This window comes from Oryctolagus cuniculus, chromosome 1, assembly GCF_051225735.1.
Source record: "Oryctolagus cuniculus isolate XC-2025 breed Fujian yellow rabbit chromosome 1, ASM5122573v1, whole genome shotgun sequence".
In the NCBI taxonomy this organism is placed as follows: domain Eukaryota; kingdom Metazoa; phylum Chordata; class Mammalia; order Lagomorpha; family Leporidae; genus Oryctolagus; species Oryctolagus cuniculus.
Genome location: NC_142867.1, coordinates 4,812,535 through 4,829,684, shown reverse-complemented (window position 1 = coordinate 4,829,684; position 17,150 = coordinate 4,812,535). Strand labels below are relative to the sequence as shown.

The 17,150-nt window shown below is 64.0% G+C and overlaps 1 protein-coding gene across 1 annotated transcript; it reads left to right on the top strand.

Moving 5' to 3' along the window:
• The first annotated feature begins 4,415 nt into the window (after window positions 1-4,415).
• RHOD (ras homolog family member D) lies at window positions 4,416-14,308 on the top strand. The gene is made up of 5 exons (XM_070067865.2): window positions 4,416-4,640; window positions 8,695-8,782; window positions 9,965-10,074; window positions 13,113-13,247; window positions 13,756-14,308. Exons 1-5 carry the CDS (start codon window positions 4,509-4,511, stop codon window positions 13,921-13,923), a joined length of 633 nt encoding a protein of 210 aa, XP_069923966.1. The 5' UTR covers window positions 4,416-4,508; the 3' UTR covers window positions 13,924-14,308.
• The last annotated feature ends 2,842 nt before the right edge of the window (window positions 14,309-17,150 follow it).

Sequence of the window (17,150 nt, the reverse complement as noted above, 5' to 3'; positions counted from 1 at the left end):
CCGAGGGGTAGCTCTGGCTCTCCGTCCCTGTCCCCCCCCCCCCGAGGACCACAAGCTTGGTGGGGGAGCTCCTAGGAGCCCATCCCCACAGGAGCTGACCCTATGAGCCACTGGGGAACCAGGCGGTAGAGACAGCCAATGACACTATCGCAGGTGCCCACGAGCAGGGAGGAGACCAGGGAAGGCTTCCTGGAGGAGTTGGAACCACGAGAGCCGGCCCTGCAGTTGCCCACATGGAGGGGGCGAGGGGCCTCAGGCTGCCTTAGCGAGGGTGGTGCAGGTGTCTGGCAACGCGCAGCCAGGCGGAGACTTGGGAGGTCAGGCGGGGCTGAGCTGCAGTGATGCCGGCGTCCAGCAGAGGGGCCTCGTCCTGCGGGCAGTGGGGAGCCACGGAGGGGTCCTGGGCAGCAGCAGGTCCGAGGCAGGGGGTTCTAAGGAGCTTTGGAAGTGACACGGGGCCATTGGAGAGTGTCGCTACTGGTCAGCGAGACCCAGTAAGGGGTCTGTCTGGATCTGGGCAGAGGCTGGGTCTGGGCAGAGGCTGGGAGGGGCTGACTCCCTGCTCTTCCTCCCTCGCCACCCTCCCAACCCATTCCACCCTCTCCTGCCACGTCCTCTCCCCTCCCCCAGCCCTAGGACCGTGGTCCTCCCTCCAGGGTCAAGAACTCCCTCTTTCTGGGAGCCCCTCCCAAAGGCACAGGTGAGGTCCCCACGCTGGCCAGGGAGAGTCGAGAGGAGACACACACCAGCCTCCCCTGCCAGTGGCATGGATCCCTGTAGACACCAAAGGGACAAACAGGCTAAAAAAGCGCTGAGACGGGCCCGCAGCGCTCCCTCTCTCCCACCCCACTGCTGACCCCAGTCCCACCCGAAAGTCTCCATAGCAAGAAGCAGGCACCGGAGGCCCCAGCCCCACGGTCCACATAAGAGACAGCCTGTGTGCGGGAGCCCGGACAGAGGGAGCAGGGAGAAGATGCCCTCTGGCCACGCGTGGCCCAGACCTGGCTCTGGCCGTCCCCATCTGAGGCCCCCCCAGCTCTGGCCTGTGGGGTCCCGGATGCATGGGCTCCAGCTCGAATCCTGCACTCAGCTACGGGAACCTCTGGGACATTGTTCCTCTTTGGGCTTTTGTTTCCATCAAAGAAGGAAAGGGCCGTGCTCATGTCACAGGACGCACGAATGGCCCACGCCGGGCGCCTGGCACGCAGCGGGCTCTCAGTGAGGTCAGGTCCAGCTCTTGGGAGCTGGGAAGGGCACAGGGGAGGCGTGCTGAGCACAGGGCTTCAGGAACTCACTCTAGGGCCTGGGACCCTGCTGAGGCGTCCTAGGGGGCAGGCCGAGACCTCTGAGGTCTGTCTCCTGGCCAGCCACACACAGACCGGACTTCCCAGCCAGGAAGCCTACGGGAGCCCTCAGCCAGGCTGTGGTGGTGCAGAGAGCAGAGCGGCCACATGGGGGCAGCAGAGAACAGACCTGGATTCCTGGCCTGGGGGAGGTTGGGGGTCAGGGAGGCCACCTGTCTGCGGACCCCACCCTCACCCCTGCCACCGCCAGGTCCTGTGCTTTCTGCACTCACCCCTGCCAGCATGTGTCCATTCATTTCTTCCTTGGGGACACAAGTCTTCCTTCCTCCCTTCTTTCTCCCCTCCCCCACTCTCCCTTCCCTGGTTTTTCCAGACAGGCGGTCAACTGGACATAACATCCTGAGCCACAGCTTGGTGCCAGCCAGAGCCAGGCTCTCCCCTGCAGGGGGCAGCAAGGATCAGCCTTGGCCCCTGCCGGGGAGGTGGTCCTGGCTTGGAGGGGAGGGGGGAGGGGGCAAGAACTGCCAACTGACTACCTGCACGGTGGGGAGGAGCCCACATGTCAGGCTGAGGCCCAGCTGGCCGCCTCTGCTGCCCGGGGTCTGCAGGCTGGTCACCCACCCACGGGCCGGAAGTGGTCAGTGGCCACAGTAAACAGTCAAGCGGTAAACAGGGCCCTGGCCAGCCAGACTGTGTGACCCGGCTGCCTCCCCGGTCCAAGAATAAACTCCAGGAACACAATATGGTCAGGGGCCCAGCGATGGCTGAGGTTTGGGGCAGTTCTCTGCCTCCCAGGGTGGATCCCCGTGGTGGGCGGGGACTCACCCTGCAGGAGCGAGCACCAGCGGGAGGGGCTCCACACCCTGTGACCAAATCCTAGTACCAGATACTGCCTCCCTCTGAGGCTCCGTCCCCAAAACCCCGGAAGCAGATTATCCGCCCTGCTCGCCTCACATCTGAGCCCTGAGTGAAACAATGCACATGACAGGGGCGGCCAGCTTCGGGGGTGACACCCTCGGCCGGGTCCCAGGTCCGCCTCTCACTAGCTGTGCACCTTGGACGAGAACTTCCCCTCTCTGAACCTCAGGCTGCTCATCTGTAAAACAGGCTAATAGGGGCCGGCGCTGTGGCACAGCAGGTAAAGCCGCCGCCTGCAGTGCCAGCATCCCATATGGGCACCGGTTCAAGCCCCGGCTGTTCTACTTCCGATCCAGCTCTCTGCTGTGGCCTGGGAAAGCAGTGGAAGATGGCCCAGGTGCTTGGGCCCTTGCACCCATGTGGGAGACCTGGAAGAAGCTCCTGGCTCCTGGCTTCAGATCGGTGCAGCTCTGGCCAATGTGGCCATCTGTGGAACGAACCAGTGGATAGAAGACCTCTCTCTCTCTGCCTCTGCCTCTCTGTAACTCTGCCTTTCAAATAAATAAATAAATAAAGCTTAAAACAAACAAACAATCACAAACCAGGCTAAGAGTCCCTAGAGACCAGTGTCCTCATGTGCGTTGCAATCCATTCCTGGGTGCTGTCACTGGGGAAGCCTTAGTGGGCAGCCGTGGAGCGTGACATTACAGCGACTGTCCCTATAGCAACCAAGGCCACATGCCCAGGCTGCCCTGCCTGCCGCTGGAGGCAGCCGATTGGCGGGGAGTGGGCCCCTCCTTGGGGCGGGGAGCCCCGCTCAGTGGCCACACACCCAGTCCGGTACCAGGTCACTGCCCAACCCCGCGGCAGTTTCGGGGAGGACAAGGCAGCCGGGAGGTGGAGCCATCCTGTGCGTTCAGCTGCTGACCTGAGGGTAGGCCTGGGAGAAAGGTCAGCAGGGGGCTGGGCTCTGCCTCTGGCCGGGCTACCACGCTGGACCTCAGTGAGGTTCAAAGGTGGCTCACAGGGCCTCCACCTGCCCAGCTTCGAGCTCCATGGGGCAGAATGCCACATCCCCCTTTGTCTCTAACCACCAGTGGAAACACTCAGTCCGAGACCCGGGGAGACCCTTGTGCCCGTTTTCCAAAACGATAAACTCTGGCCTTTGAGAGGGGTGGGGAGGGCTGGGGACACTGTTGGGGTTGCTCCTGGCATCCCAAGTGCTGCACCATCTGGGCACGGGGCGGGGCTATGGGCGTGGCCTCCCTCTGGCCCCGCCTCTGCATGTGTCGCTCCCCTGCCCCATCTGACTGTGTCTCACCAGTCCCCCAAGGCTGGCCCTCTTCTCAGAAGGGGTTCGCGGATCCCCCAAGCCGAGCAAGGAGCCGTTTTCCCTATGCCAACGCCACCCTGCCCATCTCCGCCCCCTTATCCTCTTACCACACTGAGAGCTGCCTGTGCCCCATCCTAAGCTGTGGGCTTCTCCCGCAGGGAGGGGCACTTGGCCTTGAACACCTGGGCACTAGGAGGCCAGCTGTCTTGGTTAAATGCTCAGAGCCACTCACACACGACACCAGCCATGCGCCGGCTATTACCAAGAGCTCTGAGCACTTTACAGATGGACGGTCCCCCTGCTTTCCCTGGGTCACGCCCCAGCAGGGTGCGACGGGCAGTCACCCACCTGCAGCCGGCAGGGCTGGGGGAGGGCCCACAGGACATGCAGGGGTCACCCACCTCCCACCTGGCCGGAAACACCTGGACGGAAGCCTGTGGCTGTCCAAGCTCTAGAGCCCCGGGGAGGCTCACTCACTCACTCACTCATTCATTCATTCAACCAACAAAGGTCTCGGGCTCCTGTTCAGAGCCAGCGACCCACGGGTGGAAACCCACTCCCAAAACTGGCCAGCAACCATGGGCGCCCTCACCCCTTTCCTCCCCGCCCCCAGGGTCGGGGGAAGCCGGCTGCACGCCTTCTCCTTGCCCGTTCACAGCCCTCCCCGCTGGACACCGACTCTATTCGGACCAGGGTGCCCTCCAGAGCAGAGGCCCGCTCTCTGGCCTCCCGCGGCTCCACCGCCCGCCCGCACACAGCAGGCGCTCAATAAGTGTCTCTTTATTGGGAGAGAAAGTGTCTCCGCCGGCCCCGCCTGGCCGGCCCGGGCCGCCCCCGATCCCGGCCGGGGCCTCTCACCTGGGCTCGGAGGCCGGCCGCCCGCCCGGGCCCCACTCCCACTTCCTCCCGCCGCCCCGCCCCTTCCACATTCCTGCCCCGCCGGGCCTGCCCCGCGCCCGGCCCCGCGCCGCAGCCCTCCCGCCGCCCGCCGCCGCCGCTCCCGCCCGGCCGGGATGAAGGCGGCCGAGGCCGCGGGCGAGGAGGCGCCGCCCGGCGCGCGGTCGGTCAAGGTGGTCCTGGTGGGCGACGGCGGCTGCGGGAAGACGTCGCTGCTGCTGGTCTTCGCCGCTGGGGCCTTCCCCGAGGTGAGTGCGGGCGCGCGGGGCCTCGCGCATCCCCGCGGGGCAGCTCTGGCTGAGCCCTCCCTGTGTCACGCGTCAGTGGGAGGGAGGGCCCCAGCCTGGCCGCCCGGGAGGCCCAGGGACCCGCAGAGGCAGCGCCCTGCGCACTTGGCCAGGTCGCAGGGCGAAGAGGGACTTGCGGCCCGAGATCTGGCTTTGCCACTTGGAGCTGTGTGCCCTTGGGCAGGTCCCCACCCCTTGGTGCCAGAGGAGGAGCGGTAGTGCCCACCTCGCAGGGTCACGGTCAGTCAGCTCCGAGCACTTGCTGGAAGTCGCCACATCCCCTCTGCTCTGGCTTCCTGGGGCCAGACCCAGAAGCCGGGCTGGCGCCTGGCTCCCCTCAAATAACCCATGCCTTGTAGGGAGCCTCAGTTTCCCCACGATCGCCTCACGGGGTGGTGGTGCAGTGGGGTTCAGGTAAGGCTGATGGGCGCCTCTGGGTGGTTCCCACCGGGTCCTCCCTGCCGTGAGCTCTGACTGCCCAGGGGCTGTGCCCGCCCGCCCGCTGTCCCTCTTTGGGCCCCATGAGGAGGGGGAGTCCTGGGAGGCCGTGGGTTTCCTTTCAAGCCCTCCCTCCCTTTCCTATCCCAGCATCCTCCACGCCCCGGGTTGTGCAGGCGCTGGGGAGTCTGACGGAGGCGGCAGGGAGGCCTTGCTCTCAGGATGGAGCCGCTCTGGCTTTGTGGTTTGTGGAGCTGGCATCCCCTCCTTTGCCACTGACACATTTTTTGACGTTGGAGGAGGGGTGGTGTTTCTGGGCCCCCAGATGCTGCCACGGGGAGAGGAGAACCCCCCAGGGGGCCCGGGGAGGGCAGCTGACCCGCGCAGTCCAGGTCTCCCACGGGCACGAACCCAATGACCTGAGCCATCACCACTGCCCCCCCCCCGGCGTGCACACGAGCAGGAAGCTGGGGCCAGGACCAGAGCCGGTTACCGAAGCAGGGGTTCCCATGTGGGACGTGGGTGTCTCCTCTCTTCACCACCAGGCCAGCGCCTGCCCCAGACCACTGCTTTTAAAGAACCACAGGTGGTCAGTGCTGTGGCTCACTAGGCTAATCCTCTGCCTGAGGCGCCAGCACACCGGGTTCTGGTCCCGGTCGGGGCACCGGATTCTGTCCCGGTTGCCCCTCTTCCAGGCCAGCTCTCTGCTGTGGCCCGGGAGGGCAGTGGAGGATGGCCCAAGTGCTTGGGCCCTGCACCCCATGGGAGACCAGGAGAAGCACCTGGCTCCTGGCTTCGGATCAGCGCGGTGCTCTGGCCGCAGTGCGCCAGCCGCGGCGGCCATTGGAGGGTGACCCAATGGTAAAGGAAGACCTTTCTCTCTGTCTCTCTCTCTCACTGTCCACTCTGCCTGTCAAAAAAAAAAAAAAAAGGCCCAAAAGCTGGAAAGTCGTCTACAGATGGGTGAACTGAGGCCAGAGTGAGCGTCTTGCGGGGTGGGGGTGCGGGTGCTGCTTGGAAGCCTGGGTCTCCCCGAGACAGGGCACGCTGCAGCCCCCAGCACTCTACCTGCTGGCCCAGCCTCCTGCCCCTGCCCTCAGCCACCTCCCCCAGGCAGCCTTCAAGCCCAAGGCACCAGCAGCTGGGGGCTTGGTGTCCCCTCCCCTAGGGTTCCTGCCTCCAACAAAAGCAGAGACAGGCTGAGAGTCGGGGGCGGGGGGGCTCAGTGTGGTTCCAGGGATCAAGGTGGATCAAGGTCCCTGGGGCAGGGAGGGACCCCAGGGCTGGGCACCAGTCCCTGCCCAGTCCTGCCGGCATCTGGGGCAGTGACCATCCCCACAGCCCGCGGTCCACACAGGGAGCCCCCAGCCTGCCTGCCAGGGCCAGCTGAGCCGTTCCTGCTCCGCGCTCGGACCCCCCGGGGGCATCAGACCTGGATTCACCTGCCACCCCCAGGCTGGGATGGTCTGTCTGTCTGTCTCGGCCACGGACAGCTCAACAGATAAGATTAGGCACTTACTGGTCCTATGGGCCAAGGGTGGACCTGCCTGGGGGTAAAAAAAAAAAAAAAAAAACACCAAAAAAAGCTATCACTGGGGCTCTAGGGTGGCAGTGCACAGGAGGGGACAGGTGGTGACACGAGACAGAGGGGGCCAGCCAGCCCGTTTCCTGGCACCAGGAACTGAATTGGTGACCTCAGGAGGAGCAGGAGCTCAAAGAGAAAGCCCGGTCTCTGAAGACAGAGACCTGCTCCATCGCTGGCCAGCTGTCCCTGTGTCACCGCAGGCCGTCGCTTCCCCTTTGTGGGCCCCTCGGGCAAGTGGGGGATGCAGGACTAGGGTGAAAGAGTGCAGACCCAGGGCCACGCACAGAAGACTTGGGGAACAGTGGTGACGTACCGTCACCACGGGCGTGTGCTGGGGCATCAGGGCCCACCGCCCTGCAGCTTGGGTCAGCGGGGTCCCTCGGGCCCCAGCGAGGGGCTGGGGAGCAGCCGGGCAAGGTGGCGCCACCTGGAGGCCCGGGCAGGGCTGGCGTGGCCATTGCTGCCCCTGCAGCCAGCTTTTGGAAGTAGTGGGCACCACCATCCATCTCCTGTCACATCCTGGGGTGACACTCTTGCCCTTCAGCCGGGAGGCCAGGCCCAAGGCCACACCAGAGCTGCATCCTGAGCCAGGCACATCTGGTCCCAAAGCCAGCGTTCCAAGCCACCAGGTCACTCTGTCCCACGTGGGCGAAAGGCCTGAGGGGAGGCGGCCGTGGTAGAGGAAGAGGAGCTCCCTTAGATAGAGGGACAGGGTAGGCTGGAGCCCGGGGAAGGCCACTTCCATCTTCCCCAGCTGCCCACCCCAGGATCCGCCTCCCTCGCAGCCCAGCCGCACGGCTTCCCAGGGGCCCCGGGGGCTGGCACTGGGCTGGCGCTAAGGTGCTGCCCCTCCCAGGCGGAGTCTGACTCAGCGGTCCAGCCGGCCGGCGTGCAGTCCTCCTGAGTCACAGGTAGGCACTGGCCCCGCCTGCCATGGGAGGGGAGAGGACTGTGGTCCCAGCACTCAGCCACAGGCACGGGCTGAGCCTGGGGACCAGAGATGCAGGCAGAACCTCTAGCCCCTCGAGGCGCAGGGCGTGGCTGGGGACAGAGCTTTGAAAGCCTCCTTGCCCACTGCCCAGACCCCGTCTTGCGGAAATCCACTCTCCATTCCTGGATTTCCGTCTGTGTGCAAAAGCTGTTAGGGCCATGGCGCAGTGGTTAAACTACCACCTGCGATGCTTCTTCCACCGTATCCTATGTGCGCACCTGTTCAAGTCCCGGCTGCTCCACTTCTGATCCAGCTCCCTGCTAGTGCACCTGGGAAAGCAGTGGAAGATGGCCCAAGTCCTTGGGCCCCTGCACCCACGTGGGAGAAGGGCTGGAAGAAGCTCCTGGCTCCTGGCTTCCACCTGGCTTAGCCCTAGCTGGTGCAGCCATTTGGGGAGTGAACCAGTGGAAAGAAGACCTCTCTCTCTTTCTCTCTCACTCTCTCTCTCTCTCTCTCACTGTCAGTCTCTGTAACTCTGCCTTTCAACAAATAAATAAAAATCTTTAAACTAAGCTGTCCGGGGGCCTGCTCACCCAGTGCCCATGCAGAGGAGTGGGCTCAGGCCACGCGGGGCTGAGTGTCTCCGGCCCTGCCCAGGGCACCCCACCCCAGGCCACACAGGGCCAGTAAGAAGCCGAAACGAGAGGCAGTGTGGCAGATCAAGCCAGGCACCCAGGGGAGGTGGCGTGGGACGGGATCAGAGGCGGAGGTGGAGGGGTGCACAGAGAGCCATGAGCACCTGGGGCAGGGCCTGAGGCTCGTTTAACCCTTGCTCTCCCATATCTGCATTGGGCCTGCGCAAGTGACTGAAGGAGGGAACAAGCCACGTAGACTAACGTGATTCCGGGAGCGGGGACAGCGTGCACAAGGACTCAGAACTGGGAATCCAGGGGCCAGGGACAGGAGCTGGCAGCTCTGGGGGCTTGGTTCTGTGCCAGGCCCCTCTGGGCTGGGCTGGGCTGGGCTGCCGGCTTCCTGAAGCCACCCCCCTTCCTCCCCAGAGCTACAGCCCCACTGTGTTTGAGCGGTACACCGTGAACCTGCAGGTGAAAGGCAAACCTGTGCACCTCCAGATCTGGGACACCGCAGGTGGGTGCGGGGCAGGGACGGTGGGCTGGAGCGAGGGCTGGTGGGCTGGAGTGGGGCGCACAGGGACGGGTGGGCTGGAGCGGGGGCTGGAGCCAGGCGCAGGGATGGGTGGGCTGGAGCGGAGACGGGTGGGTGGGCTGGAGTGGGGGTGGGGACAGGTGGCTGGAGTGGGGGCGGGGACGGGTGGGCTGGAGGGGGGCGCGGGGTGGGTGGACTGAAGTGTGGGCTAGAGCGGGGCGCGCAGGGAGGGGTGGGCTGGAGCGGGGCACGGGGACGAGTGGGCTGGAGCAGGGCACTGGGGCGGATGGGTTGGAGCGGGGCGTGGGGACGGGTGGGCTGGAGCGGGGACGGGTGGGCTGGAGCGGGGCTCAGGGACAGGTGGGCTGGAGCGTGGGCTGGAGTGGGGCGCACAGGGACGGGTGGGCTGGAGTGGGGCACACAGGGACAGGTGGGCTGGAGCGGGGTGCGGGGACGGGTGGGTTGGAGCGGGGCGCGGGGACAGGTGGGCTGGTGTGGGGCGCGGGGACAGGTGGGCTGGAGTGGTGCGCAGGGACAGGTGGGCTGGAGCGGGGGTGGGTGGGCTGAAGCATGGGCTGGAGCGGGGCGTGGGGACGGGTGGGTTGGAGTGGGGTGTGGGGACAGGTGGGCTGGAAGGGCCCTGTGGAGCCCCACATACTCAGGTTGGAGCCCTACCCCCTACGTCTGAGCTGGGGGGCTGGCCAGGGACAGGTGTTGGCCAGAACCAGGGGTCCCTGGCCCTGAGCCCACCTGCCTCCCCGCTCCCAGGGCAGCCCACTGTGTCCAGGATTTGGGGGCGGGGGGGGGGCAGAACTCTTTGCTGTCAAAAGCCAAGTTACCCTGGCCTCCCAAGCACCCGACCCCAGCCTCAGCGTCGCTAAGGTCTGTCTGACCTCTGGCCTCCTGACCTTGCCCACACAAGGGCAAGCTCATCTCAGGGGGTCCCAGCAGGCCCCGGGGCAATGGGCCTCAGTTCCTCCAGGCCTGGCTGCTGCCTTGCCTGCTATGCCTTCCAGACCAGGGTCCTTGGCAAGCCGTCTTCCCAGCCCAGCCAGCGTGGTGCTGAGGGGCCAGCCCCTAAGGCAGGATTTGTGTCCTGCCTCTGGAGACCCCATCTGATACTGGGGACATCTGCAGGCAGTAAGGCCCCCCGTCTCTGCCCAGGGCAAGACGACTATGACCGCCTGCGGCCCCTGTTCTACCCCGACGCCAGCGTGCTGCTCCTCTGCTTTGACGTCACCAGCCCCAGCAGCTTTGACAACGTCTTTAACCGGGTAGGTACTGTGGGATCAGGCAGTGTGACCCCCACAGCCAGCCCTGAGCCAACTGTCGGGGGAAACTGAGGCCCGGGGGCTGGCAGCACCTTGCCTGGGGTCACAAAGGCACTGGGTGCTCCCTGCCTGCCCCTCCCCCGGCCCCTGAAGACTCCACTTCCACTGGGACTCTCCCTGGGATAGCAGGTGAGCCCAAGGCTGCAGCACCCCCCCCAGCCTGTGCCTCCCTGCCCCCCACCCCTGGCTCCCACACACCAGGAAGTCGGCTCCCAGCTGCTCTCGGCCCCCTGCCGGGATCAGTGCCGACTCTCACAGCCTCCCAGGGTGCCCCCGGTCATGTTGGGGTCCTAAGGCTGGGACAGGCGTCAAGGATGCCAACTCTGAGCTGTCCCAGTTCCCTCCACTCATGGCACAGCCCATGCCCCGCGGCCGCCAGGGCCCACTTCCACCTCCAGGCGTCCTGCAGAAAGCCCACGGGGAAGACGGAATTAGGACAGCCTGGCCTGGGGGCAGGACGATAGAAATCCACGTGGTTTTCTTCACAAGGTGCATTCTGCACACTGTTGGAATGCTGCCTCCTCTTGCTCACGTCAGTCACCTAAGCACCCGATGGGCACGTGTCCGCACGCTCTCTGGATTGAGCCCCTCGTCCAAAGACGCACATCGGTGAGGGCAGCGACACTGGGTCTTGAACCCAGACTGGCTGCCCCACACACTCATTCAGAGCTGTGTTGCAGCGTATATCCCTGTTTGTTTATTTGAGATGCAGAAAGAGCGAGAGGGGCAGATAGAGAGCCCCCATCTACTGGGCCAAATGCCCCCGGTTGCCTGGGGCTGAGTCAGGCGGAAGCCAGGAGCCAGGAACTCCATCCAGGTCTCCCACGCGGATGGCAGGGACCTACGCACTTGAGGCATCGCCTGCTGCCTTCCAGGGTCTGCGTTAGCAGGAAGCGGGTGTCAGGAGCTCAGACCCGCCCAGCACCGCGATGGGGGTCGCTGGCATCCCAAGTGGCGTCTTCACTGCTGAGCCCAACGCCAGCCTCTCATTCAGAACTGGGTCTTTTGTTTTTTTTAGAAAGTAATGTTTTTTAATGATTGATTGATTGATTTGAAAGGCAGAGTTATAGAGAGGCGGGGGCGGGGGTCTTTTATCCGTTAGTTCACTCCCCAAATGGCCACATCGATCAGAGCTGGGCCAATCCAAAGCCAAGAGCTTCATCCAGGTCTCCCACGTGGGTGCAGGGGCCCAAGGACTTGGACCATCTTCCACTGCTTTCCCAGGTGCACTAGCAGGGAGCTGGATCAGAAGTGGAGCAGCCAGGACTCAAACCAGTGCCCCAATATGGGATGCTGGCCCTGCAGGCAGTATTTACGTGCTGTATCACAGCACCGGCCCCAGATCTTTTTTTTATGTTTATTTGTTTATTTTCATCTGCTTGGAAGGCAGAGCAATAGTCAGAGAGAGCTTCTGTCAGCTATTTATCACCATATTCCCGCAACAGCCAGGCCTGGGCCAGGCTAGAGCCAGGAACCCGAAACTCCATCCAGGTCTCCCACGTGGCTGGCAGGTCTGAGGTCCTTGAACTGTCAGCTGCTGCCTCCCAGGGCACTACTGATTTGAGATGTGGGCGTCCCAAGCAGCACCTTAACCACCGTGCCAAGGATAAGCCCCGAGAACTCCTGATGGAGCAAACGCTGGCGGTGAGAGTCGGTGGTGCCAGGAACCAGGGCCGTGCCAGGAACCGGAAGGCAGAGCTGTCAGGATTTGCTGAGGGACTGGATGAGGGTGGGAGGGCGAGGGTGTGACCAGAGTTAACTGGGAGGTGGATGAGGGGAGAGCTGGCGGTGAGCCTGGTGGACTTCCTGGTAGAGGTGTCTCGCTGTAGTCGGTCGTATGAGATGCAGTTCCTGGAGAGGGCAGGCCAAGCCGAAGAATCGCACGTAGGGCTGCCGGCGGGGCGCAAGCATGGCCTGGGGAGGCCACCCCGGGAGTGAGAGCAGACACAGCCTTGGCGAGAGGAGGAAGAGGGCTGAGAAGAGCAGGGTCCTGAGTTGGCGCAGCCTGGACCAACCCCTGGGGTCAGGGCTGTGGGGGCTCAGGGAGGGCCAGGAGGGAGAATTCCCTGCTGGATTTGGGGGGGGGCACAGAGGAGACCCTTCCCAAAGGCAGGTGGGGTGCAGGGGCATGAGGCGTCTGCCTAGGACCGCATGGAGCGCCAGGAGCCAGACGGTTTGGTACCAGCGTTTCTTAGATGGGCACGGTCGGCAGCCAGCCATGTGCTCCTGGAGCCGGAGGGCCTCCTGCGGTGCAGCCCGGGCGCCGCAGTTGAGTCCAGGCTGACATCACCCAGCCCGGCGACCTCCCAGTGCCCGAAAGGAGCTCTGCCCCCACAGCCAGGCGGTGGACACAGCGTTCTGCGAGCCAGTTCTGTTTATTTGCGAGGCAGACGGACGGCGCTGCCACCGCAGGTTCACTCCCCAAGTGCCCACAACAGCCCGGGCTGGGCCAGCTCCAAGCCAGGAGACCAGAACTCCACCTGGGGCTCCCGTGTGGGTGGCAGGGGCCCGACTACTGCACCATCACTGCTACCTGCCAGGGCCTGCGTTAGCCAGGAGCCGGGGCCGGGGCCGGGGCCAGCCATCAAACCCGGGCATCCGATACGGGACGGGGGCATCTTAACTACGAGGCCAGCCGCCCACGCAGCTCTTTATTTTTAAAGGATCACATTATTTCCTTATACAATGGCCCAGTTTGAGGGGCAGCTTGCGAGCTGTGGCAGGGTACGGAGGGGGCTCAACACAGGGCTCAGGGCCCCACCCTGGGCTCCAGTCCTGCCACTTCCAGTTGGGCAAGGTTGCATAGCCACTACGTGCCTCAGTTAGCACATCTGCACAATGGGCTTGGCTGCGCAACTTGCTGCAAGGATCGAGAGGGGTTAGAGCAGGCACCAAGTGGTTCCGTCCTAAACGCTGGCCGCAGCCGAGAGGGAGCGTGCTCGCCATGGCTCACGCCCGCCCCACATCCTGCCGCCCCGCAGTGGTACCCGGAGGTGACTCACTTCTGCAAGCAGGTGCCCATCATCGTCGTGGGCTGCAAGACGGACCTGCGCAAGGACAGGTCGCTGGTGAACAAGCTGCGGAAAAAGCGAGCTGAGCCTGTGACCTACCACAGGGTAGGACGCGCAGGGCGGGGAGGGCTGGGGGTGCGCCCGCCGCCAGACCTCTCAGAGCGCGGGCCTGCGGGGAGCCCCCTGGGGGGACACGGGGTGGGGGGTGCTGTCAGGCAGCAGGAGCTGGCAGCAGGTGGACAATGGCTGGTGGAATGCTGCAAGGAGTCACCCTGGAGAAGGGAGACGCAGGAGTGTCCGTCCCGGAGCCGATGCTGCCCACCCACTTCACAGAAGGGGCCCCGAGGCTCAGGGGCCGGTCTGCAGGCTGCTGTCTGCGGCATGCCTGGGTTACTAGGATGTTGGTTAGGTGCCCCGAGGGGCGCTCGCCGACAGCGCCTGGTCAGCCTAGGGTATAGCAGCTGCGGGCGTCCTGCGAACCCCAGGAGCCCCCCCCCACCAACCAGCCGCTGCTGTCCTGGAGACGCCCCGGGGGGCTAAGAGGGCTAGAGGGAGGTGGGCGGGAGGCCCAGCCGGCGCCCCCCTCACGGCCGCCCCCTCCGCCTCTCCGCAGGGCCAGGAGATGGCGCGGTCCGTGGGCGCCGTCGCCTACCTGGAGTGCTCCGCGCGTCTCCATGACAACGTCGACGCTGTCTTCCAGGAGGCAGCCGAGGTGGCGCTCAGCAGCCGCAGCCGCAACCTGTGGCGGAGGGTTACCCAGAGCTTCTGCGTGGTCACCTGAGCGGCCGGGGGTGCCCCCTGCCCCGACCGCCCCGGCAGGAGCAGGGCGCTGACCTCCTGCCAAGTTGGCCGGACCGGATCCAGGCTGGCTCACCGAAATGCACCCCCACAGAGGGGCACCCCCGAGGCCAGGCCCGGGCCTGGGAACCTTGAACTGAGGAAGGGGCTTCCCGGCCGGCCCAGCGCCTGGTCTTGGACTTGACACTCTGGTGGGGCCTTGCAGCCCGGCGCCACCTCGTGGCCGTTCCCGGAGCTGCACCTGCCATCCCCGGCGTTCTTAGGGCCAACCCTCCGAACCCATCCCCGCCTCGGCACCCCCCACCCCCACCCCTTGGCCCTGCCTGCCCCAGTGGTGAGTGTACTAACTAAAATGACATCACTCGGCACCTGTGTCCCGCGTCTTGTTTCAAAGAAGCTTTACACCTGTGTTCCAGGTAGGCACTGGGGTGGGAGGGATTGGATCCAAATCCAGCTGTCAGGGCCAGGACCTGGGGCAAGTCCTAGGCCTCAGCCTCCCCCCCCTTTTTTTTTACAGGCAGAGTTAGACAGTGAGAAAGAGAGACAGAGAGAAAGGTCTTCATTTTCCGTTGGTTCACCCCCCAAATGGCCACTACAGCTGGCGGGCTGCGCCGATCCAAAGCCCGGAGCCAGGTGCTTCCTCCTGGTCTCCATGCAGGTGCAGGGCCCAAGCACTTGGGCCATCCTCCACTGCCCTCCCGGGCCACAGCAGAGAGCTGGACTGAAAGAGGAGCAACCAGGACAGAATCCGGCACCCTGACCGGGACTAGAACCCGGGGTGCCGGTGCCTCAGGCAGAGGATTAGCCAAGTGAGCCGCGGCACCAGCCCCTCAGCCTCTTTGCCTGTGAAATGGGACCGATCACAGACCAACACATGCAGAGCGTAGCAGGTGCCTGGCGCACAGTAGGTGTTCACCAAGGCTCTCGCTGTTTGTGTATGTATTGCATTAGTCAGTCTTCTCCAGGGAAACCCGATAAGATGGAGGCAGAGGTCTGTGTTCAGGAATTGACTCACACATCTGTGGAGCATGGCAGGACTGATGGGTCTGATGCCTGCAGGGCACCTGGAAAACCAGGTGCGTTGCTGTTGACATCTTGGGCCTGGGCTCTACAGGGCGGTGGGCCGGGAGCTCCGGCAGGGTTTCGAGGCTGCTGACCTGGGCAGACCTGCTTTTCCAGGAAGCTCCCTCTCCACTCCAAAAGTCTCCCCTGATCGCACAAGGCCCGCCCACAGGATGGGTGGCGGGGTCACCTCTGCACTCACGGTCTTGTGACTTCAGTGTTAATCTCATCAAAAACAAACACACCTGAGACCGGTGTGGTGGTGCGGCTGGTTAAGCCTCCACTTGCAATACTGGCTTCTCGGATCGGAGCGCCGGCTCAAGTCTCTGCCACTTCAGTTCCAATCCAGCTCCCTGGGAAAGCGGCAGAAGGCGGCCCAAATGCCTGGGCCTCCACCGTCCACGTGGAGTTCCAGCCTCCTGGCTTCCTGAACCCTGACTGTCGGGGCCATTTGGGGAGTGAGCCAGCAGGTGGAAGACCCCCTCTCTCTCTCTTCATCTCTCTCTCTTCCAGACAAATAAAATCTTTAAACACACACACACACTTTCACAGCAACTAGACTGATTTTTGACCAAATAATGGGTCCCCTAGCCTCGCCATAGAACTGGCCACCTTATCAGCGTATGTCTCCAACTGCCTCATACCCAGAATCCCCAGCGCGGTGGGGAGCTGCTCCTGCCTGAGGCGCTGCCAGCCTCACGCCCATCCCCACACCCACTCCTTGTTGATTCCCGCAGCTCCCCGGCTGTGTGCTCTCGGCGCCCACGTCTTGCAAACCCTCACGTGGCACCCCGGGGACCCTCTCATGGCTCCGTGATGAACCACCCACCTGACATCACTTCTTCTCGATGTTCATCCCAGGGTGTCCCAGACTCGGCTGCCCTGTCTGGCTCTGAGGCACAGCCTGGCTCTTGTCACAGTGTCAGGCCCGTCACAGAGCGGGAGACTGGGTCCCTGCGCCTCTCAGGGCAGCCTGAGCCAGCACCTCCTCGCCGCACTGTGGGACAGTGCAGCCGGGCAGCTCCTCTCCACGCACTTCCTTCCATCCTGTGCCCAGCCCCGAGCGAGGTACCCGGCAAGCGTTCCCCACCACCACCAGGGGCCTCACAGCAACCCTAGGGGGTGGGCATGACTGTCCCCATCTGTCACTGGGGCATATTAGGGCCTGAAGAGGGGAGTGAGTGCTCACAAAGACACAGCTACGGAGAACGGCAGGACGGGCGCTGGAGACGGAACCCTGCAAGGCCACCAGGGCAGCCACGTCCTCCACTCGGGCTGAGAACAGAGACGTGAAGGGGCGGCCGAGGGCTCAGGCGAGCAGACGGATCCGTAAGAAGCATCAAAGCCAGATACCTCTCAGACGGCTCCGGGGACCGTGTTCTGGGGGACCTGGGGAGCTGTCTGAGCGAGGCTTAGCCCCGGGGGCTTGGAGAGAAAGGGGAAGAATGTTCTGGACGTGAGATGTGCTTCAAGGCAGAGCTGGAGGGCTAGAAGTGCCTGAAGAAGCGTTTCCCCTTTCCTGGAAAGCTTAGCCGAGCGCCCCGAGTGGCTCCCGCAGTCCACGGCCTTCACTGCCCAGCCGGACTCAGGCCCTGAGCCCCCGCCTGGCTGAAGCGGTGCCTCCCCAGGGGCTGCTTCTCGTCGTGTGTCCATGCATCAGCCCGAAGACGCGTCCAGGGCGGGTTCAGGAAGTCACCTGCTGTCCCAGGTTTTCTCTGGTCCGGGGCTCAGCAGCGTTGGAGGTGGGCACTGTGCCACAGTGGGTGGCGTTGTCACACCCTCCTTGGGGTGTTCCAGGGGACCTGGAATGGGGTCCCACCTCTGCTTCCCGCTAATGCACGTGCGAGGCAGTGGTGAGGGCCCAAGCAGCTGAGTCCCTGCCACCCACGTGGGAGACCTGGATTCAGCTCCTGGCTCCTGGCTCCTGGCTCCTGGCTTTGGCCTGACCCGATCCTGGCTCTTGAGGGCATTTGGAGAGTGAACCAGAGGCTCAAAGCTCTTTCTCTCTCTCTCTCTGCCTCTCTCCAGTTTTTAAACTTCCAGTATATTTTTTAAGGATTTATTTTATTTATTTGAAAGGCAGAGTTACAGAGAGAGGTAGAGAAAGTAGAGACAGAGAGAGAGGTCTTCCATCTGCTGGTTCACTCC

Coding starts and splice junctions, on each gene's coding strand:
- RHOD (XM_070067865.2), top strand. CDS start 4,509: ATGAAGGCGGCCGAGGCCGCGGGCGAGGAGGCGCCGCCCGGCGCGCGG. Junction 8,783..9,964: donor CCAGATCTGGGACACCGCAG/GTGGGTGCGGGG, acceptor GTCTCTGCCCAG/GGCAAGACGACTATGACCGC. Junction 10,075..13,112: donor TTGACAACGTCTTTAACCGG/GTAGGTACTGTG, acceptor GCCGCCCCGCAG/TGGTACCCGGAGGTGACTCA.